This window comes from Botryllus schlosseri, chromosome 8, assembly GCF_051294905.1.
Source record: "Botryllus schlosseri isolate E-star chromosome 8, Bs_hap1, whole genome shotgun sequence".
NCBI classification, from domain to species: domain Eukaryota; kingdom Metazoa; phylum Chordata; class Ascidiacea; order Stolidobranchia; family Styelidae; genus Botryllus; species Botryllus schlosseri.
This window is the reverse complement of record NC_137243.1, coordinates 1,169,391-1,192,554: the sequence shown is the minus strand read 5'-3', so window position 1 is coordinate 1,192,554 and position 23,164 is coordinate 1,169,391. Positions and strand designations below refer to the sequence as shown.

General features: G+C 41.1%; 4 protein-coding genes and 2 non-coding genes across 10 annotated transcripts; 1 reads left to right on the top strand and 5 right to left on the bottom strand.

Annotated features, from left to right (window-relative positions):
- The first annotated feature begins 1,552 nt into the window (after positions 1-1,552).
- On the top strand, positions 1,553-17,553 carry LOC145444617 (uncharacterized). 4 transcript variants are annotated; one of them, XM_080322634.1, is made up of 5 exons: positions 1,555-1,853; positions 2,836-2,922; positions 6,089-6,244; positions 10,719-10,851; positions 16,408-17,553. In XM_080322634.1, exons 2-5 carry the CDS (start codon positions 2,886-2,888, stop codon positions 16,895-16,897), a joined length of 816 nt encoding a protein of 271 aa, XP_080178760.1. In that variant the 5' UTR covers positions 1,555-1,853; positions 2,836-2,885; the 3' UTR covers positions 16,898-17,553. The 4 variants fall into 4 exon arrangements, with proteins under 4 accessions (XP_080178762.1, XP_080178760.1, XP_080178761.1 ...); XM_080322636.1 differs by lacking the exon at positions 6,089-6,244 and having other exon boundaries at positions 1,553-1,853; XM_080322633.1 differs by lacking the exon at positions 1,555-1,853 and having other exon boundaries at positions 2,089-2,922.
- On the bottom strand, positions 15,236-15,317 carry Trnal-uag (transfer RNA leucine (anticodon UAG)). The gene has a single exon. It is a non-coding gene; the product is annotated as a tRNA-Leu (tRNA).
- Positions 15,534-15,615, bottom strand: Trnal-aag (transfer RNA leucine (anticodon AAG)). Its single transcript has one exon. It is a non-coding gene; the product is annotated as a tRNA-Leu (tRNA).
- On the bottom strand, positions 17,530-20,717 carry LOC145444630 (cysteine-rich PDZ-binding protein-like). 2 transcript variants are annotated; one of them, XR_013916725.1, is made up of 5 exons: positions 20,581-20,717; positions 19,418-19,483; positions 19,040-19,177; positions 17,937-18,274; positions 17,530-17,708 (listed from the first exon to the last, which is right to left on the bottom strand). XR_013916725.1 is itself a non-coding variant. In XM_080322654.1 (4 exons), the coding sequence occupies exons 1-4, from the start codon at positions 20,594-20,596 to the stop codon at positions 18,192-18,194; spliced, it is 303 nt and encodes a 100-aa protein (XP_080178780.1). In that variant the 5' UTR covers positions 20,597-20,717; the 3' UTR covers positions 17,530-18,191. The 2 variants fall into 2 exon arrangements, 1 of the variants encoding a protein (XP_080178780.1); XM_080322654.1 differs by having other exon boundaries at positions 17,530-18,274.
- On the bottom strand, positions 20,659-21,420 carry LOC145444627 (general transcription factor 3C polypeptide 6-like). Its single transcript, XM_080322650.1, has one exon. It carries the CDS (start codon positions 21,418-21,420, stop codon positions 20,896-20,898), a length of 525 nt encoding a protein of 174 aa, XP_080178776.1. The 3' UTR covers positions 20,659-20,895.
- LOC145444611 (serine/threonine-protein phosphatase 2A activator-like) lies at positions 21,386-23,142 on the bottom strand. Its single transcript, XM_080322628.1, has one exon. It carries the CDS (start codon positions 23,140-23,142, stop codon positions 22,186-22,188), a length of 957 nt encoding a protein of 318 aa, XP_080178754.1. The 3' UTR covers positions 21,386-22,185.
- Positions 23,143-23,164: the final 22 nt, after the last annotated feature.

Sequence of the window (23,164 nt, the reverse complement as noted above, 5' to 3'; positions counted from 1 at the left end):
AAATCAGACACCCACCCGTGCCTATAGGCGATATAAATAACGGGAGGCATGCATCACTGGATGAAAAGATATAAGGCAGGAGCGAGCAACATACGGCCCGCGACGGGATTTTGAGCGGCCGCAGAGAGTTTTCACCCTGAAAGGGAAATTGTAATCTGAAAGTATTGACAAATTTTATGCGTCAAAGAACGAATCCAAGTTTGCCAACCCGAGAAAGATGAAACTATTTGTTCTGTTCGGGTCTACCTACATACATTTTCGACCATGAACATTAGCGTGTCAAGGTTGCGTTTCAATTAACTGATGCTAACGTGAAATCGTTACTAAGGCTTTCAACATTGGACAATGGACATGCAGTCAGAGTTCAAAGTACTTGTTGACGACTCTGATCAACTTCAACGGCTATTGAACTACTTTAGGGTAATATATTAATTAAATACTGTTTTGGGTGTCTATCCTTTGAACTTAACGTTTAAATTATATACGATTTATTCCTTGTATAGGTGGCTGAATAGGCGAATAATGTATCGATACTGTAATCCCCGCCAAGCACTTCATTTTCCCATATCAGGCCCGCCGACCGAAGAGTTGCCCGCCCCTGATATAAGGGATAACACAAAACGACTAGTGATGAAAATGAATGATGCATGCGTCGTTCGGTGAGGTTACTATGTTAGATCGAGGTCCGGTAATTTTGATGGCGAGTATTAAACGTTGATTCGAGTGCCACATACCATAACCTCCTAACAACAATAACAAGGAAGATGTTGCCCGAAGCACGCCATCCAAAATAATTATGTATTTCCGGACCATGACTATTTCGTTGCGCTTTGTGACTATTGCGAGATTCCCCGAACGTACTACCATTTCATGACTCGAGTTAACTGCATATAATTGTCTGCATGATGATGTTACTCCACTGTGTCGAGAATACTATCAATTAGTTGTAATTCGTACTTCGCCTGATAGAGGAATATAGAAGTCCTGGAAGCCAATTTCATGTTGCATTGTAAGGGATTCACCCACACGGTACGTTCTCAGTTCGTGGAATCTACTTCCACATATTGACTGTCACTTGGGAAACATATTTGTCTATATTTGACAACGCCTAATGAACATGAGTAGCCTTGTATCACGGAGGTCACCTCACGGCCTCGTTACGCGGCAAATGACTGCTTTATTATCGAGCCGATCGAGATAGTCTCGGTGACTGAAAAGCAATCAAACAATTGCAGCCCACGACTGTAGTCGGCGTTTGTAACTTCTGATTCGTACGTGACGCACAAGGCTGAATATAAACCGTGGATATGTTTTCGAATGTGGGACGTACCTTTGCGTATCTATAATATATGAAGTGAACTGCAATCAACGGAGCTCCTAGATGACTAAATTAGTCGATCGACTGTGCTAACTCGATCACGCACGATGACGTACCTAGCAACAAACCACAACACTCGTTATCGAATGACTAAGATCATGCGTTCATCACTACAATGCATCCCTACTAGTAAATTTCGGTAGCGTTCTCAATAACCTCAGCGTACAACAGAACGGCAACAGAAATATTGAGACGCCTACATGGAAGGTGGTTTTTGTAAGGCCGAAACTGTATCAAGTAGAGTACACTGTACGTGTACAGTACAGTAATCACAGGATACGCGTTTAGGCACCGCATATATGATTATATATTGAATAGGTGAACTCACAAGGAGTTGATCATCAGAAAGTCGGATATATTATCGAACATTTGTCGCCCAAACCTAAATTAGCCTATATTGGATCCATTCGTAGGCTCATTCTCTCTCTGTCACGAAGGTAGACAAAAGAATTTCGGAGACAGCGCATTGTTTTAGGTGAGAAATAACGCATTGTCGATTCGGTTTGAACTAGACTGGGACAGCTAAAAAAATCTTTTTTTTTTCAATTTAGATTTATAATTAGAGCTACACAATTTGCTCCATATTAGATTAGAATTAGAATTACTGAATTCGCGAAAACTTAGAAATTGAATCAAGTTCGATTCATATCAAATCAGAGTTCTCATAATCATGAGAATCGCAAATGTCTGTACATGTACTTGTACAATGTACATGTACAACAAGCTTGGCTCGTTTCGCACTATACAGTTCTTCTGTAGCATTTCCAGGAAATCCAGATATTAGATTAGAATTAAAACTAAATCATAAAAACACTTCACAAGTTAGATTAGAAGTAGTATTAGAGCAAGGAAACATTTCACGGATTAGATTAGAATTAGATTACCGGCATTCCGGTCTAATTAGCGTAACTAGACAATTAAAACTATCCAGTTGTACATGTACATTGTACAAGTCTAGATCGCAAGTAGCAGAGGACGTATAGCCCCCGCAGATCTTACATTACGCGGCAATGGCATTACTCAAGGTGTTATCAAAGATAAATCCGATTCATCGAACCCATATCCCCAGAGCAGGTTGAATGGTAGGCAACTCGATTGCTGCATATGGTGCAGTCGGTATCGAGGACATGACATCATGTGTGACTAGTTTCGGCTGTTTTTATATCAGAAGAAAGATCGGCTCGTGTCATGCATTCGTATCCGCTAAGAAACTAGAAATTCAGTTTTTGGTTTATGAGGGTAACGTGAGAAGGGGATTTTCAAGTGAGGATGCTTTTGTGAGCCGCTTACTGAAGCTATTTACAAATTCTTTCAAATGCTCAGAGCGATGGCTTTCGCCTGGCTAGTAATTTGTTGGATATGGCAAGGAGCAGCATAGCTGCCTTGCCCGATTGTACTTTTTTATGCTTATACGATAACCACGACTGGCGATCTATCACCAATCTCTATGCTTTCAGATAATACCATAACAAAGACGACATCGGAGATACTCTTATTTCAATTCAGGATGGCTGACAGCATTGCTCCGGCCCCCGTACCTTCTAGTAAGTTTAGTTTTGATGAATTAACCCAATCGCAAAATTCCACTTCCTGTGAGGCCCACTGTTTCGAGTTAGTTTAACCCAGAACAGTAGACATTCCCATGCCGTGACTCGTGGCGAATCATATTTCAGGAAATAAATAATTTTGTATAGTCGATAGTCACTGTTCCGAATCTGAAATTTCACTAGCCAAAGGAAATAATACCTGATGTTGAATTGCAAATGGAAAAGGCAACTATGGGTGCATAGTTTCACTCGAATTTTGGACATTTTTATCGATTCACAACATCACAAGATTGCGGGAAAATGAGAAGAAAGGAAGGTCCGATTAAGAGCCAAAGCATAGTCCTTTGATCATACACCCTACCTTGGCCTAGCTGGAATATGCAATTAAGAATAAGATCTTGGTTGCTTTCACACCTTATTTAACAAGGGGCATATGCACAAATTACACATTGAAAAGTATCGAAGATAGCATGAAAGGACAGGCGATGGAAATGAAGTGGCATGTGATGGTATGCGTTATCGATATGTTAGATCGTGGGTCCTGTAATCTCGAGCGCTGACTAGTATTTATGCAACAAAATCAGATATGTTGACTTGAGTGCGGACTGTGGTGTGGGCATTCTCGACGACTGTTGGGTTTTCGGCGAAGTTCTGTCAAGAAGCGGTCCTTCATACCTGATGTAGCGGTGCTCTTTCCTGTTGGTTGTTCTGAGCATATGGTAGTAGAACGACGATGAGGACGCACATGTCTCTGATGTAAAGACTATTACTCCAGGTCATTTCGACACCTTCCTATCTTTTCATTACATCGCAATTTTGAGGTGTTTTGATCTGATGAAAATTTCAATACAATAGGTGTGAAGTGCAGCATACGCTTTATATTCCGAGGTAGTGAAGAATTCGTTGAAGTTTGTGGGGCAGTAACTGCAATGGAATTGATTCATAAACTTGGCAATTTCTTGCTCTAATTTGCTTCGATATATTCGTGTTCCGTTTGAGCAATGTTAGCCAGCAGTCGTTAGTTAATCTGACCGCGAACAGGTTGAGGATCGTTGGATTACGTATGCGTTTTGATAAATTAAGTTTGAATGGCAAGTTAAAAGCTATCGTAACGTTCTACATATATAAGAGAGCTTCATTCTGGGACTCCCTGGGGCAGCTCGCTGCGTTACCGACGCAGCATGGTCTGGGCCCATTGCTAGTCTATATTAGGGTTGCCATACGTCCAGAATTTCCCGGACATGTCCGGAATTTCACTGTTTTTACTACGTCCGGGAGGAATTTCAAAAATATGTCAAAATGTCCGGAATTTTGAAGGCTTGTAGTAAGCTCATAATTTTCTCGTAAATTAACATAAACAAGATTGTTTTTGGGCAGATTTATGGAATTTTTCTTCTCGCTGTCCGCGATTTAGTATCACATATCCTCGTTTTAATATGGGGACAACCACCCTCGCAAAAACTACGATAAAAAATATAACATAGCATTTATTACAGAAATAAGTCTAACTGTAATCGCAACTACAAGGTAACGGTATATTCATAGAGTCGGTTGAGGCCGTTTGGATGCTTTATTCAAAGATAGTTTACCTTTATTCTGGGGTTTGCGAAGATGTTGAACGTAATCAGCTTCCAAAATAGGCTGTGAGTAAGTCTGGGCTCATCTTTCCCCGCCGTAAAAAGCCCAGAAAAAATCCGAAAAAAGAAAGCATTCACAAGGAATAGAAAGAACTAGAAAGGGCCGCAGCTTCAAAAATACCAACATCGAAAATAACTGTGACGCCGGGCACTATAGGCCTATCTGTTCATTACAGCGCATTGTGTCTTATCGCAGTGTTGGGATCAAGTCACTACCTTCGAGTCACAAGTCATCTCGAGTCATTGCTCATTTTGACTCGAGTCAAGTCAAGTCAATCGATATTTGAAAGTGACTCGAGTCAAGTCAAGTCACTCGATTTTTGGAGGTGACTCGAGTCAAGTCGAGTCAAGTCACGAGTCAAGTCTCAATTCAAGTCAAGTTGTCTTTTCGAAAATACCAGATATGATTAAGTCATTTCATTTTATTTGCTGTTTGAAATTCAAATTGAGTCGCCATTTATTTTAAATCGAGGGATGAATATTGAGTTAAATAGGTCAATAGGTTGTATAGGTCACGAAGGCGTAGTACTACTAAACTACATAACATTTGTATACCCTCAGTCTTTAAATATCGCCAAAATAGATCATAGAATACGAAACCTCAGATAGGGGAATATGATATGATACATCATCCAAGACCCAACTACATATCCAAGGGATACAATTTAAGCCTGCGTCAATGATTGACTAGTAATATAAACTTGTAAATTATATTCGAACTCGATAGATATTTGCGATATAACAATGTAGGTTCAGTAAAACGCAAAATGATTGAATGAGTGAGATTTGTCGATCTCACAAGTCACACCAGCGTATCGAGAACAATCCGAACATTTGTAAATTATGCAGCGATTTTTATCGACACCGACTACTTGATAAATTGAAATTGACTCGTAAATTATGCTCCGAGTCACGAGTCAATCCGCATTTTTGAAACGCCGAGTCAAGTCAAGTCATTTTTGCAAAGTGACTCGAGTCAAGTCAAGTCATACGAAAAAGGTGACTCGGGTCTGACTCGAGTCAAGTCATGACTCGAGTCATCCCAACACTGTCTTATCGCATTGTGCCTCGTGTGCCTTGTTCTGATAAAAAAAGGAAAAGGTGCTAACGATTAATTATTATCATTATGATATCGAATATCGATTATCGAAGAGGATTAACTCTCCGCAATCTTCTGTAATTCATTCAAATCATTTACCACCGGATGCATACAGTAAGCCCCCAGAAGTTGCATCGGTTACCGTACGGTTGGCCGATCACGCATAGTGTTTATTTGTGCGGGAGGGGGCTGAAAAAAATGTAGCTTCGGCAGTGGTTACAACTTACAACACACAAACACATACTCCTGAACCGGATCGTGACCACCTCTTGTCGATAGACAAAGCTTTGCTGGTGTGACGTCATATTGATCGAAATGTCTTCGTACCTCATTTAAAATACGCTAGTGGGCGCTAAAGGGCGTACGGAATTTGGGTCACAAAAATATGGTAACCCTAGTCTATATCTGCAATGTCTTGATTCTTTAGCTACTGAAACTACTACCACAACAACTACAAGAACAACTACTACTACGACAACGACGACGACGACGACACCGGTAGCGACGACGACGCCTGAGACCACGACAGTACCAGCAACGACCACTGTTGACCAAACAAGTACGGAGTCAACAGTCATTTCTGGTAAGTCGCTGTGGTATCAAATCGAATGCGTATTTATTGCTATTTACTACACAAAGTTTGGCAACTAGAAAATTGCCATCATTCCTAAATTAGATGCGAGTTAGATTCACTGGATTCGCAAAAACTTTGGAATTGTAGCAAGTCAAGTTCTTCGAAGTACAGAATTGCAATATTGCAGCAAGTAAAGTTCATACCACATCGAAGTTGACTCTCGTAAGCCTAAGAATGGGAAATTTTCGTACATCCAGCTTGACTCGTTTCCAGAGGTGGTCAGTAACGAAGTACTTCTACTTTTTCGAAGTACTCAAGTAGTTTTATTCTACTTCTGGTACTTACTCAAGTAGACCTGATTTTCGCTACTTCTACTTCTACTTCGTAATATTTTTATGATCTACTTACTTACTTTTCGCCATTTTCAGTTTGTCAAGTAGAAGTAGTTTAATCCTCCAATCAGGAAGACAGACTGAGAAATTTCGAGGCTGTTTTCACGGAGTATAAACATTTAATTTTCATAAGAGTCGAGTAGAGCCCAGAATTTTCGTCGCGCTTCGCGGTCGGAGTTACCAGTATGATTTCACGAAAGTATCGGTGAATATAATTTAGGTAACAGGTTGGCGTGGTTCCGTTCACACCGCATTATCGCCCTTCGCCCATACGAAATATTTTATCTCAGTATATATGGCTCATCATAACGTTTGAAACTGATGTTTCGCAATCTAGCATTCACTTATATCATATCGTAATGTAGCAGTCCGTGGCGTGTCCTAATCTGGAAAGGTGGATTCCAACTTTAGTTTTAGAGCTGTTTTAGCATACCACCTTTGAAACTTTCTGGTCTAAAGACATGAAATACATTTTCCGCTTTTAGAAGTAGTATTTATATTTCGCTTTCAATTCCCAGTAGGCCTATCATATACTTTGAGTTCTAATTAATATCAGATCTTTTGTCTGGATAACATACATGTTGGAGTATAAAAGCAAGTGTAGAAATGCCTTTAATTTCCGGAAATAAAGCTACACAATATGGCATTTTTACGATCCACCATATTTTTTATTAAAGTTTACTAATCGCGCAAAAGTGTTTACACCGTATTCTATGAAACTTCTCCATGTTGCTCTTCGACTAAACCACGGGCCTATAATATGGGGGAGTGCGCAATACCATGATATTTTCTAAAACGTGCTGTTCGAGTAAACAGAGGATTGGTATCGCATTTCCATATCATTTTCATCCCATGATGTGGACGAATGCTTATGCTGTCGAAAATTGGATACCTCCTGGTATGCAGTGTTGGGATCAAGTCACTACCTTCGAGTCACGAGTCATCTCGAGTCATTGCACATTTTGACTCGAGTCAAGTCAAGTCAATCGATTATCGAAGGTGACTCGAGTCAAGTCAAGTCACTCGTTTTTTGGAGGTGACTCGAGTCAAGTCGAGTCAAGTCAAGTCAAGTCACGAGTCAAGTCACAATTCAAGTCAAATTGAATTTTCGAAGTATGAGTGATGATTCAAAGTCATTACATTTTGCTAGCTGTGTGAATGACAGATTGGTTGGTGATATCTCTTGAATCAAATAACGAGTATCAAGTTAAATATACGTGTAAAAAGGCGTTGTATCACTCACGAATTCTTAGAACTGCTAAAATGGAGGATCGAATACGAAGCGCCGAGAAGTTGAAACAAATTGATATGGTACACTACCCATCAACACATCCTTGAGATTATAATCGCATAAACTGTATTCGTTCGATTCAAATCATACTAGAGGGTTGGCTAAGCTGGGCACTTCGCGATGTAAGCACTGAGCCTTCTAACAAACAGAGATACGTAGTTATTAGACTATTCTACAGCTAGTACATAAACGTAAGCTGTGATCATTTCGTTTTCAGTCAACATATTTGTGATGTAACAATGGAGGATCAGTGAAAAGTACAATCTGTGAATGACTGCTTGCTCTCACAAGTCACACCGGCGTATCGCGAACAATCCGAACATCAAAGAGATGCAGCGATTTAATTGACACCGTTTACTAGATGACTTTGAAATTGACTCGTAAATTTTGCTCCGAGTCACGAGTCAATCCTCATTTCTGAAGCGCCGAGTCAAGTCAAGTCAACTCATTTTTGCAAAGTGACTCGAGTCAAGTCAAGTCATGCGAAAAAGTTGACTCGAGTCTGACTCGAGTCATCCCAACACTGGTATGCATCAATATATATCAAGCTCGGCACCTTTCCCATAGCTCAATTTGCACCTTTTGACAATCCATGCGAACGAATTACGATTGTTTTAACGACTACTTACTTACTTGAGTAGATTGAAAGTCAGTCAATTCTATTTCTACTTCAAGTAGTTTCAGGTTGCTTATGGAAGAAGTACTCCTACTCGTACTTGAGTCGAATTTTTCGTCGCTACTTCTACTTCTACTTGAGTAACTTTCTTGACTACTTTGACCACCTCTGCTCGTTTCGCACTATGCAGCTCTAGGATTTAAAAGAAAACCATGAATTAGATAAGAATAAGAATAAGAGAGTAGAAACATTTCACAAATTTGATTAGAGTTACTTGAAATTCGCTCTAATTTGTCAAATTAAGGTAACTATAATTAAGTAGGCCTACCACCGACAAGATAGCGGAATAGTGGAGCGTCCGTCCTCTTGATCGTGGGTGCATTTGTTTGATTTGAAGAGGTTCTATTACCTAATAGTCTTGCTGGTATTAGAAAATCCGATACCGACAGTGGTCATTAATACTTTATCTCCGCCCATTTTTCCACCTATTTCATCGGGATCATACGATTTCGGTTCGAGCTTGAAAACCACTTGAAAAAAACGATTTAGATGTCTCAAAAATTCAATTGCGTAGTTGATTTTTATTTCTTTTTTTAATTAATTAATTTATTTTTTGTTGGGTTATATTTTTCATCCGAACAAGTCACACACAATATACAATGCGATGTCATGAACAGATAGGAGGATGTCGAACGACAAGCATCAGTAGCGATCCTTTACTCTAACACCCACCTCGGCCTAGAGTGTCCGATGTCACAGTTCTTTTCGATGTTGATCTTTTTTTGAAGCCGCGGCCATTTCTACTAATTCTTTCCATTCGTTGAGAGTGCTTTCTTTCGTCGGGTCTTTTACTGGGCTTTTTTGTCGCCGTAAGAACGGCAACCGCGGGGAAGAGGAGCCCAGATATACCTCCGACGGGAATCGAACCCAGTCCGTCAGATTGGTGGGCGCTTATCGTAACCACTACACTAGTAGCATACCACTGGTGTCGATGGCTTCCCCGCAGCCTATATATATCATGAGTCGGTGTATATGCCGCAAAACATTAATCGGTGTATATGCTGCAAACATTAGAGACAAACATATACAACGTCCTATTCGTCATATTCTTCCTCATCACCTAGTTTATCAAGTCTGACAGTACAGTGTGATGTATATAGTTATATAATATAAAGAATAGTGGTATCATATTTGTATATTTCATCGCATAATTCTAGCACTGCCGAATGCCTACGCTTAGCACCACCTTACAGGGTCGACTTTAATATCGATGATGAGACTCAACTGTGTTCGACGTGCAATCAGTATCAGTATCGGTTTATTAATATTTTCATCATTTCAAAACACCACAAAACTGCGATAAATGAAAAGATAGGCCCACCTGGGCCTGGGCGATGTAAAAAAGAGGTATGTACGATGGTACGTGTACACTGTACGTACGCTGAATGAAAAGTAACGCAGAGAATATAAAAGGCAAGCGGCAAAATGAGGTGGCATGTGGCAGAAGGTGAGATCATTATGCTAGGCCGTGGTCCGGTCATCTTGATGGCTGACTAGTATTCATTTAAAAGAAATTGCTTATATTTCGACTTGAGTGTGGACACTGGACATACTGGGCAACTGTCGAATCCAAAACGAATATGGATGAGTTGTCAGAAAATATCAAAGTTGTCACCGTTGGTAGTCAAGTAGTGGAAGTAGGCCTAACGCTGCAAATCCTTATTCAATTAGAAGTAGCGATTGCAAGTCATGTCAAAAACATTTCAAGCGACAGCATCTAATGAATACTTGAAAAGTAGGCCTGCACAAGTGAGTATAGTTTCTAAAAGTCGATTTGGTCGAGACGTTGCATACTTTTAGCACTCGATCAGAGGTCGTTAATAAAAAATTACAGGAAATATTCGCGAACAACGCAGAATGACTAATGCCACTACAAGTTGACGCAATTTTCGAAATAGATTCTACCCACCGAATCATGCGGGGAATATATGTTCTACACTACAAAATACGATGTCTAAAAGTACCCTGATCCCTCGGATTACGCTGGAAAAGTAGAAGCACTTCATTACTGATCACCTCTGCGCATTATAACTTGAAGCATATCTTGCCCAGTATCACACTGCTAACGCCACACCAACTGCCACAGCAGTGACGGTAACACTTGAAATGCTGTAATACTTGCAGATGGAAGAACTACCTGGAGCTCAAATGAAGATAAGTCGCCTCACCCAGACGTTGTGATTGCAGTAATCACGGCATCCGCCCTCGTTTGCGTCATCATAATAATCGCGGTTTGCTATCTCATGTATCGTAAAGGGTGAGTTCTCATGGTTGCGCTTTTACTGCACTTTTTCACATAAATCATGATTATGTCTGTCGTTTGTGGTATTCATGACGTGGTTCGACTACCTTCGTACCTTGGTCATTTTACACCAGGCCGATGTTATTCATTATGTTTCCGTATCTGTCGACTTGTAACACGACCCACTTCTAGGCTTTAGACACGACTTGGCCGGATGACGACAAGGAGGCTATAGAAACCTCCAACACTTCGGTAGTAATTCTTTCACCCATTGGTGTTGAATTGGGTTACCATCAGTGGTAGGATCAAGTCACTACCTTCGAGTCACGAGTCATCTCGAGTCATTCCACATTTTGACTCGAGTCAAGTCAAGTCAATTGATTTTCAAAGGTGACTCGAGTCAAGTCAAGTCATTCGTTTTTTGGAGGTGACTCGAGTCAAGTTAAGTCAAGTCACGAGTCAAGTCACGATTCGAGTCAAATTGAATTTTCGAAGTATATGTGATGATTCAAAGTCGTTACATTTTGCTAACTGTGTGAAGGATAGATTAATTGGCAATTTATCTTGAATCAAATGACGATTATAAAGTTAAATATTCATGCAAAAAGGTGTTGTATCGCTCACGCACACGTAGAACTGATAATAAAATACGTGAGTAACTGTATAGCTACATGCCACAGTCTGATTTTATCAGCCAATATAAAGGATCGAATACGAAGCCTCGAGAAGTTGAAGAAATTGATGTCGTACAATAGCCACTACCCACCTACACCTCCGTGAGAATATAAAGGCATAAACTATATTCGTTCGATTTAAATCATACAAGAGTGTCGGTAAAGGTGAGCACTACGCAATGTAAGCACTAAGCTGCCTATGAAACAAAGATACGATGCGATTAGATAAATCTACTGCTACTACGACAACGTAGGTGTGGTGGTTTCGTAAGCGGTCAATTTATTTGTGATGTAACAATGGATGATCAGTGAAACTTACAATTATTGAAGACTGGTTGCTCTCACAAGTGACACCGGCGTATCGCTAACAACCAAAACATAATAATATAGGGTGATTTAATCGACATTGTTTACTTAATGACTTGAAATTGACTCGTGAATTTTGCTCCGAGTCACGAGTCAATCCGCATTTCTGAGGCGTCGAGTCAAGTCAAGTCAAGTCATTTTTGGAAAGTGACTCGAGTCAAGTCAAGTCATACGAAAAAGGTGACTCGAGTCTGACCCGAGTCAAGTCATGACTCGAGTCATCCCAACACTGGTTACCATACGTCTTCCGTTAGGAGCATTTTCCCTCCTTTTTCAGGAAATCCAAAATGTCCTCCTAGGACGCCCAAATGTCATTTTTTTGGCAATTCGTCCTCCTTTATAGCTTTGACATCCAGAGTCAGGCCATCAGACAGGCACAACTAAAAAACATCGACGCGAAATCTGGAATCTGGACATCGGAGCAGGTCTTTCGGTAGTCGAGTTGGAAAATGACCTTTTTTCTAGCTAACACGAGAGAATTTTCCGTAAAAAGTTACAGATCACCCGTTTTCTAGTCTGGTAAACTTTTGTGATTTGTAAAAGGTGTCCGGATCCAAAAATATGGTAGAGGTAGCCTAGGGTTACCATATTTTTGTTGCACAAATTCCGGACGCTTCTTAGCGCCCACTAGCGGATTTCAAAATGAGCCATGAGCATAGTGTCGATCAATATGACGTCACACCAGAAAAGCTTTGTTTATCGACTAGGGGCGGTCAAGGAGCGTAATTGAATATCGTTAAGTCATGTTCATGTTACATCGATAGGGCTGTTTATCAGCCTAATGCCGGTGCGCACTGCACCACTGAGCTATATAAACACCGCACATCCGGTGGTTTTCAACCTTTAATGGTCGCGACTCCATTTCCAATTTGAAAATGTTCCGTGGCCCAGCTCTAAATTTGATGAGCTGATTACTAATTAAAGGTCGGCACATTTTCCCGGACTTTCTCACGCCCTATTTTGGAAGCTGATTATGTTCAACATCTTCGCGCACCCCAGAATAAAGGCAACTACCCCCAGGTTTAGAACCACTATATTTGAACAAAGCATCCAAACGGCCTACCCTAAACCGACTCTATGAGTATACCGCTATCTTGTAATTGCGATTACAATTAGATTTATTTTTGTAAATGAATGATATATTTATTTATTTTTGATCGCAGTTTGTGCGAGGGTGGTAGTCCCCATATTAAAACCAATATATGTGATACTAAATCGGGTCCAGCGCGAAGAAAATTTTCATGTAGCATAAATCTGCACAAAAATAATACTGTTTATGTTGATTTACGAAAAAATTATGAGCTTACTTCAAGCCTTCAAAATTCCGGACATTTTGGCATATTTTAGAAATTCCTCCCGGACGCAGTTTTAGCAGTGAAATTCCGGACATGTCCGGGAAATTCCGGACGTATGGCAACCCTAAGGTAGCCTAGCCGTGTCCGTATAGTGTTGCAGCTGTCGAACATACCACTACGCTATCTCGCCACTTATTATGATTATATCTGTGTCAATCGACCATAGAATAGGCCTGCTCTTGGGCCCTGTCCGCAGTGGCGTAACAGCCACTTGGCGGTTCTGGCTCTGCGCCAGGGGCAGCAGGCTGCGAGCGACGGCATTTTCAACGAAAGCCGGGGGCGGAGCACATGCTCTTACGCCACTGCCTGTCCGCTGTAGCTTTTTTGCATCGTGTCATTGCTATCTCTTGATATGAATTTCCAGTGGTACGCGGATAAGCGCATTTTTCACTTCCATGCTCTAGTAGTCTAGTGCAGCAGTGGTTTTCAACCGGCTTCGTTTCTGGGGGCCGAGAATGTGCTTAGCATTTTTCGCGATGAGCTTACCAACTTTTTAGTAATCGGCTTATCAGAGATGTGGGAATCGCGGAATATTTTCATATCAGAAATTGGGAACCACTGCTCTGACGATCGATATGCCGAGGTAGTCAAAGTAGCCATCATTTGTATTCTAGCAGAAGTAGAAGTAACGCCGTAAATTTCTACTCAAGTAGAAGTTAAGTAGCGATTTCCAAGTAAGTAAATATTAGTAATAACTCTAGGACTAGCTTTGCCAAAAAAACTGAAAACTGTTACACAGAACTAGTATACATAACCACTTAAAGAAGTATAGTGCACTTACTAGGGATGGTGTGAACGTGAGGTTCACGTTCGCGTTCTGTGTGTGAACCTCGGAAATTTATAGGTTCGCGTTCACAACAGAACCTTGGTGGGTTCTGCACTGTGAACCTTTTTGGTAAATTGTAATTTGCACTTCATTATAAGATCTCTGGTTCAAACTTATTGCATTTCAACTGCAGGTCACTCTATGCATGGCGCTGGTAGCATAAAAAATCAACACTAAACGAGCATGCATCTTGACAACTTTCAAAGTTTCACTTGCTTTTTTTTTATACAAAAACTTTCTCGAAATATCCAGCTTTCCGTTTGTGAATATTTAGTGACTCTCTGCTGTGAGCTTGACCCGCAATCACACAACATCACGAGCGATATACGTAGTCAGCGAATGGTGCTTATGCAACCAGTCAATGACATTGATATCGTTTTCTGATGTAAAAATCGAGCGGGCGTACGGGATCAATCTTGACTTCATATCTTTACTGTATCATTAAAACCGAATCCGTGCGATTAAGGTGATGGCTACTGCTGTATAACTTGTTGTTTGCGGTATCGGTAGCGAGTATAGAAACCCGTTTTATACTCTGCGCAATATCAATGTAGCAATACTCAGACTCCGAAGTCCGAACACATTGTCCGGTCTGGCTAAGACCGTTAAGGCATAAGCTTATATTCCCTAGTAAGTCTTCGTCGAAATTGTTGGCAAAGCGACGGAATGTATTGATTTTATGCGATTATTATATCGTTTGATTACCGGGGTTGATACATTTAGCGACGTTTAGAACGCCAATATGTACTTCTGCAATGTGACATTATGGGGCCCGAGTCTTCGCTAGGTATCGTGTACTGTACATTAATATAGGCTATCACTTCATTGAAAGACAGGGTTAGAATTAGCAATATGACGTCACGTGACGTCACGAGGTTCACGTTCGTGTTCACACAGAACCTTTCAAAAAGGTTCGCGTTCACACGAACCTGAACCTTTCAGAGGTTCACACCATCCCTAGCACTTACCTGATGTATATAGTTACAATGACTTCAACCTCGAGGGTGCGAGGAAAGTCACCGTCAAAAATAACGAAGTTCGATAGTGCACAAAGACTTCAATATATCATTTATTTTCTGAATCCAGAAATTTATTTGCTAAGGAAAATACCATTCACAATAAAATCTTCTTTCTCTGTAAGTCAAATCCAAGCTATGAAAACTTATCATGCAAAACCCTGGCAGCGGTGGGATTCGAACCCACGCCATCGAAATGACTGGTGCCTAAAACCAGCGCCTTAGACCGCTCGGCCACGCTACCTCGATCCGGTGTTCTGCAATAGACATTCTATATGGCTATACAAGTACACCTACCTAATGGCTAAGATGGATTTATAAATTCAGTACATTGTGTACATAATTTCTACCTTAGATACAATTTTGATTTCGTCATTGGAAGGAAAAGTATGAATGTTCCTATCTCGATCAATAATAATGCCGAATATTTGCCGAATGAAATCCGTGTCCAAATAAAATGTGGCAGCAGTGGGATTCGAACCCACGCCATCGAAATGACTGGTGCCTTAAACCAGCGCCTTAGACCGCTCGGCCATGCTACCTCGAGCTACGAGATTGTGATTTATCAAATATCAACCTTTATTTCTCAAATTCTATAGAACTGTTGCTTCGTATAGTTCATTTGTGATTTATGAATTAACAACAAGGCTGTCTCAATGAAGTTGACTAATATCCAGCTAATCAGTGCCATAGTTTCCGTTTTATTGTTGACAATGTGTCTTCGACTCTTCATTCGCCTGACATATCGATCTAGCCTTCCGTCACGTGCCCCCTGATCTTGTCGCTTATCATTTTATATTATATTCTTTTACTTTCATTCAGTGTGCATGTGCATTGTGCAATGTACATGTCTCCTATTTACATCGCCTAGGCCCAGGTGGATGTCTGATCTCAAAGACTACTCCAAGTCGTTTCGACACCTTCCTATCTATTCATTGTATCGCAATTTTTGTGGTGCATTGAACTGATAAAAATTGCTAATAAACCTAACCGAGCCAGCCAAACGTTAAGAAAAAACATTTCCATCATTGAATAGATATCCAAAAGGCATATCTTTGCCCCCCCCCAATTTTCGACTCCCATCAAATTATGGTTTGACGTCGCCAGTGCTCAAAGAATGGATTTATGATGTCACTCATCTCAACTACTCCAAGTAGCTTGGATACACCTTCCTATATATTTTAATTGTACATGTACACTGTACAGGTCTGGTAATCTTGCAGGATTTCGAAATGATGACAAATTTGATACTGATATCTTACTCGCATGAACAAACCATGCAGGTCTCGTCGATTTCCATCTCTGTTGGAACTAAGTTTTCTTTTCTTTGTTAGGGAGAAGAAAAGGAAACTCGAGAAGTCGGTCGTATCTGACGCCAAGTTTACTCCGAAAAACACTCGAACAAGAGATTCAAACGGTGAAGCCGGTCCGCGACTATCCACGATTGAAGAAACCGGCCAATCGTGTGACGGAGCGGCGAATAACCGGGAATCGTCACACTCTAGGAATAGCCAAGCGATACGAAATTCGCAGTTGCATCAGAGTGAGCCTCAGTACGAAAATCTGGCGGTGGCAAAGGATCAGACCGAGACATACTACATCGAACCGAACGCTAAAGAGGAACTGCAGGTTAAAACAGACGGGGAACGTAACACAGACTCGTTTTACGAAAATTTCTCCGATCCGAAATATGGCAATATGAACGCTTTGAACAGTGGTGACGGCCTCTACCAAAATACGCAGAACGCCGTCGAGGACGGTGAATCTTTCTATGAGGACCCGCTTCAGAACGAGAACTTGGACATATACGTTGACATGGCTTGAAATCGAAAGGGTCTAGAAAAGGAAGACGGTAGCGACCGCAACATTGGTTCAGACGACAAGGCCACTCTGCATGTTGTGATATGCCAATCGTTGCTGCTCAAGCGATGAAACAATTCCAACCCAAGTAGAGTCACATCGAAGTATTGCCTTGGCTAGAATGACTTTCCACGGCCGAGTCAACAGTATTCTGGTAAATGCTGAATTCTGGACATTACGGCTCGACAGAGGACGTACTGACTGATTATTAGACATCGCGCCGAATACTCTTCGAGGCCGGCTTACTCTCCTTGTAAAGAAGCCTTGCCAACAGACTAGGACATAATCCTTGTCGTGTGATTATAACAATGACAGCGAAATGCCTACAATCTAATTGCGATGTGTTTCAGCGCACTCATTTGAATTCTGATGTAACTGCTTTTCCTGAAAATGCTACAGACATCTGATCTGCCATCTTCATAATTATGTGCACGAACCCTGGTTTGATATGAAACGGACATGATTTTTTTGTTGTTATTTCTTTCCAATTCGAAATTTAATGCAATGTCCAAGTTTTCGCGAATTCAGTAATTGCAATTTTAATCTGATTTGAAAAATCTTGAGAATTTTATAGTATCATAGTATCCAAACACAAGTAGAAATACAAATAACGGCGTATATTTCTACTCATTTACAAGAGCAAGTAACGATCTCCAAGACACACCAAAAGTTGCAAGAAATAAAAAAAAGTAGCTTTTAGCAGTGCATCGGAGCTGGCCGCCTTCAAAGTTTCTAGATGCATCTTCGCGACGAACGCAAAATTACTACAATGACACTAAAAACGGAGCAATTTTAGCGAGTTATTCAATCACCGTGATACAGGGCCTGTTTCATTCGACTATTACATTTTCGCTCGTAAAAGCGACGCAAACTTATCTTGTCTACAATTCAAAATACAGCGTGTAAAACGAACGTGGCACGGATCGAAAAAGTGTCAAGTAAAAGTCGAAGTAGTCCAAGAACATATCCACTTGAGTAAGTAGCGCGAATCCTACTTGAAAACTGTAAAAAGTAGAAGTACTTCGTTACTGGCCACTCCTGAGTGATAGTCAGTGTGCAAGTAAGGATTACAGAACAGTTTGCTTAGATTTACTACTCGGTCAACTGCGTGTATATTTCTATAATGCAATTTAGAAACCAACGGTCGCCCGAAATCGGCGGTAACACGAGCCGTTCTCGAAGTATCGGGAGGAAATGCGTCATTGCGCCGAGTTGCGGCGCAGGGTTCGAAGTGAGCAGCTCACTAGTGATCGAGTAATCATGTTGAAGATTGTTTATAGTTGGTGGTGTCGATTATTTTCTTGCCGCACATCGCGCAGATGCCTTTCTTGTACGCGCAGCCTGTCAAAGAAGAGGAATGAGATACTCTACTTCGTAAGGAAGGCAGTCATTTCCTTCACTTAATTTCTTATGTGAACAGCATGACCATCACCAAACAGGCGACCCCATGAACATGTCCAAAGATGTCGTGCCATGTCGTAGGATTATGGTTGGACTACTGTAAAATTAGGGTTGGGGTATGGTAAGATTAGGATTGGCAGTAAGGGTATGGATATTGGGTAATGAATGCTTCTGCGATACCGTAACCTAGCGGTTCTCAACCTTTTTGGCCTCGCGGAACCCTTTAAAAGGTGATCAATAGTTTGCAGCATCCTAGCACCTTGAGTTCCCTGAGTACTGAGTAGTGTGTTGGTATGTTACACAACTGCGACACCAAAATGCAAGACATGGCGACATGATAAAATAAATCGAATAAACGTCATGTCATTTTTCATCCCCAGGTTCTGATGGGGGTGACTAGAAAAAAGGTCAACACCTTCAGCCAGAACTCAACATCACAGCCAGATTGCTCGATGATGACCTTTTATTCAGCTTCACCCTCCCAAATACTAATATATGTGGTTGAATTGGAGTTCCACCGCCATTTACGGTGTTGGCCCTGGTTTGATTGTCGGCACAGCATCCTTACAACAAAAAATCCCCGAGAAAGACCTGATCAAAGACGAATTCAAGGATATCGGTCGGGCTCTAACCAGTTGTTGTTGATAAGAAAGTACACAAGACCCCCCAGTATTACAAGTTTGTTTCAAATTCCCGCACTCTGACCTTGACAATACCGTGAGCCGACTTGGTGGACTTGTAACTTGCAGATGCGACATTTTTCAAATTTTCCGCTGCTGTACGGGTTGTATCTCTTCTTCCTGCCGGTCAACGCTTTATTCTCGTTAATTTTACGTCCGCCTTCTGCAATAAACTACAAACGCTCAGCGATGTCAACGCCAAGAAGTATCGCGCAACAACGCAACACACAAATTGTCAAAAACCTGGCACCCAGCCATTGTCACTAATATATTGATATTTTCATCGATTCAAAAACACCACAATATAATGAAGAGATAGGAGAGCTGGTCCCACATTGGGCTATAACATGTAATTAAGAGGCAAGCACCTTGCACTAAGAGTAATATAAGAATGTCAGTTTACCGTTTGTGTTTTTTGCTCCAGCCTTCCAAGCGTCAGGCGTCACGACAGTGCCGAGCTTTTTTTGACCTGAAATGGATACGGCTGACGCTCAAGTTTACGTTCACTATGATTCCAGTACTGTGGACGATAAGAGGAACGCTAAAAGGTTATACAGAAAACAGCCGCAGAGCCTACTTCGACGCCTTACGCAAATGGTTGCCTAATGCTTACAAACTGTTTCTACTTAGACTTGAACATTTTCAGGACAAATTTTATTTCTACCAGGGTTGTAATGACTCGGGTCAATCTGTGTATTGACCCGACTTGAAGGAAAGGACGTAGTTTATTTTTGTCCTTGATGTTTTTGCGGCATATACACCGACTCATGATACACATACACACGATCTGAGCATATGCATATCATGAGTGCATGATGTGCATATGCCGCTGGACAAGTAAGATCAGATATAGCCTTATATGGCTTTCTAAGTCTTGTACCACCCCCCCCCCATGCTATCACAGTAATGCATGAGCGCCAAGTAGGGAAGTCATGGATACCAGTGTTACTAATCAAGTCATACGACTGTAGACTCCACAGTCTCAGAAGGCCAAGGCTGAAATTTCATTGTTATCTCGAAGAATAGCACAGTAACCACACTACTGGGTTTTCATTTGATGGCACTGGACTACTGGTACTTGAAAATGAGACAAGAAATCGTTAAAAGCGAGCAAAATTGGTATTATACCGTAATACTAACCATTCGATACGACCAAACAAGGTTATAAAAAGTGGGTTTAACAAGACTTTAACTGGAAACTGAGCAGTCAACACAATGACTCGGACTCGAGTCAAAATACCATTACTCGGGCTCGACCCTCTGATTTGGACATGGACTTGACTCGGTGGTGAATTGAAAATGACTCGATTTGACTCGAGTCAAAACTATAAAATAGAGATTGACTTGTGACTTGGAGCGTTGCGACTTGGTTACAACCATGACTTCTACACTTTAGCCGATTAACGGCTTAAAGTATGTGGCCCTTGACTAAATCTCCTTTTGAGGCTGAGTTCATTTTCTACTTTCACCGGAAGCAGCTTTGCCATGCCTTGGAACTTGTTACTTCTACTGGAAATTGAGTAGCATCAGTGACTACTTTGAGCACCTGAGAGTTAAAATACTCACATTTCTCACAGACCATCTTGCAAGAATATTCGGATGAAATCAGTCAAATAAATTTTAACTACGATAGACGGGTACAACCTGAGAATAGGAAAGTGATGTTGAAGACAGTAGAACTTGCAAAATTTTAAGCTAATTCATGAAAAATTGATCGGTCATTAAGTTACACGACTGGTTCTACTGCCAAAAAGTCAATTTCTACATTGCACGGTGTACAGACAACCCCTCATTACCCAGGCAGACATTGCAAGCACGTAGCGTCACACATAGGCTACACCATAACATCAGTCGGGCTCTAGTCACAGAACACAACCAATTTCAACTCCCTGAGTCAGAACTAGACGTCTTATTCATCAAAAGAGCCCGATATAAAGAAAGTTTCTGCTCGGTCTTGCTGTGATATTTCAACTTGACATTATTACTGTGTTGCTCGGGCGAGTTATTTTTAAAAGTATCCTCCTCGTCGCCGGAACTGTCTTCTTGATGTATCTCTTCAAAAATAACATTGGTACCGAATGTTTCGGCGGGCCCGCCGGCAAATATATATTGATCGAGCTGTAGGAAGGTTTCTCCCTTTGGATCAAAAAGTCCGATCAACTTCACTCTGTCTCGGTCGCATGTTTCAAGAAAATTCTTTTTCGTTATTCCGTTAAGTTCCACCAAACAATCATCTTCTTCCACCAGCTCCCATTCGTCGGGATCAAACTCAGGTTTTTCAAAAGGTTCGTTAAAATCTTCATCAGCATCAACCGTCAGCGATTCATCAGGTTGGCTGTCGTCACTTTCCATAGTAAGTTTAGAGGGACAATCTGTAACTGAAATTGTATTTGAAATTTTGCACATCAAATAGCATCACATGGTGGTCACTTGCGACAACCCTTCCCATAAATGTCAACCTCTGTAGTAAGCTGATAGTGAATAATAGCTGAGAGAGGATAATTAACATTATTGCAAATTGCATAGGGTTCATACGCAATCACGAACATTGGAGATATTCAAGCCATCAGAATACCATTTGGTTCAGGTTCAGTAGTTCTCAACCTTTTCTTAAGTCTTCATAGCTGTCACATAGTACAGGCCTTTAACAATTTGTAGACTTGTTTTAAACCTTTTGGTACTACATTTGCAGCATATATACATAGGATAAGTTGATAGTACACTGTCTATCGTGTCATATGGCATTCTAAATTACCATCTTCTCTAATTAATGGACAAGTCATAACTCTTTCATTTTGCAATTGAGAAAAAACTGGAAATATGTTTGGAGGACCAACGGTTGAGAACCACTGTTTCATCTCATATATAGGTGTTTGTAGGCTAGTTATAGCAGTAACTTTATCATGACATTTAATTTGATATGCTTTATAACACTGCGACGCATGGTTACAGGAAAGTTTGCAGCGAACAAGTCACTGAGCAAAAATATAAAGTAAATGACAAGCGACCTTGTAAATTCCCTCATATCAAGCAGAGCGAATTATTCAGAAACGAGATTGGTTGTTTTGTGTAGGCGTTGATGTATTTGTCCCTGACAGACGCCAACTTTTCGCCCAAGCATCGATTAGAGACCGAAACTAACACGCGAGAGTGCTAATTAAGACAACAACCTCAAAGTCGAATGGGCGGGGGGTGAGAGGCAGGCTCGAGGGTCAATATCGAACCAAACTTGAAATGCTGAATAATCGGAAACTTTTGCAACACTTCAGCCCTGTACATTTTAATCAATCCCGAATTCACTTTGCCCCAGTGAGCCACCCCGCTCACGTTCCACAATGCGTTCGAATGCTCGGCAAACGGCCCTGTTTTCACGCAAGTGATGTACTTGATGCATTCCAGAAACATAAAGTCCGAACAATACTCCGCGACGATTTTTTCTTCCACAAAATGAGCAGGAGTGATAGTGGGGTGGCTGTAAAATTGCGATGAACCCCAGATGAATGGTAAAAATTGGAAGTCGTCCAAACCGTAGACACCACGACTACCGGCTGGCTCCATACGATATGTGACTTGCAATTTACGAACAATTTTTAAGTACTGATCAAATACTTTAAACACTGTCGCCAATTTATCTGTTTCTACAAGCAAACGAAGTTTATAAAAACAGCACAGATAGCACGCGAACGACATTTCATGTCCAGTTCCATAGTCGATTCGAGTCTGGTTACCGAACCCGCCCACCAGATATTCTGATAATTCTGCCGCGGCACGGTGTAAATAATCTGGCAGAATCGCACAAGTCAAGCCGACCGATTCCGACTCCAATCTTTTAAACCAAGTCCGAAACGCTTTATTTCCAAATCTCTGCGGTTGTTCCGTTGGAGCTATTTTGTCGATCCACTTGTCCAAGGTGTCGAGCAGGTGCAAAAGCCCTTTGATAACGTCAGACACTTGAAATTCGCAACTTAATTTCTTCCCTTTCACAGCAGTATTCATGGTGGTCACAAATCCCAAGTAATCCTCATACCCACTCGATTTGACCCAGCGGTCCATATCCATCGCAGAGCTGACTCGGGTCACTGGGACAGCGAAATTATGACCCTGGAAAGGATCCCCTTGTTCAGACATAATTAAAATTTAGTCGACTATC

Excerpts from the sequence above, each read along its gene's own strand:
- LOC145444617 (XM_080322633.1), top strand. The coding sequence starts at position 2,826 with ATGCTTTCAGATAATACCATAACAAAGACGACATCGGAGATACTCTTA. Across the intron at positions 6,245-10,718 it reads GGAGTCAACAGTCATTTCTG|ATGGAAGAACTACCTGGAGC; the intron begins GTAAGTCGCTGT and ends TAATACTTGCAG. Across the intron at positions 10,852-16,407 it reads TATCTCATGTATCGTAAAGG|GGAGAAGAAAAGGAAACTCG; the intron begins GTGAGTTCTCAT and ends TTTCTTTGTTAG.
- LOC145444630 (XM_080322654.1), bottom strand. Across the intron at positions 19,178-19,417 it reads TGGAGCAAAAAACACAAACG|AAGGCGGACGTAAAATTAAC; the intron begins GTAAACTGACAT and ends AGTTTATTGCAG. Across the intron at positions 18,275-19,039 it reads CGGCTCACGGTATTGTCAAG|GCTGCGCGTACAAGAAAGGC; the intron begins GTCAGAGTGCGG and ends CTTCTTTGACAG.
- LOC145444627 (XM_080322650.1), bottom strand. The coding sequence starts at position 21,420 with ATGTGCAAAATTTCAAATACAATTTCAGTTACAGATTGTCCCTCTAAA.
- LOC145444611 (XM_080322628.1), bottom strand. The coding sequence starts at position 23,142 with ATGTCTGAACAAGGGGATCCTTTCCAGGGTCATAATTTCGCTGTCCCA.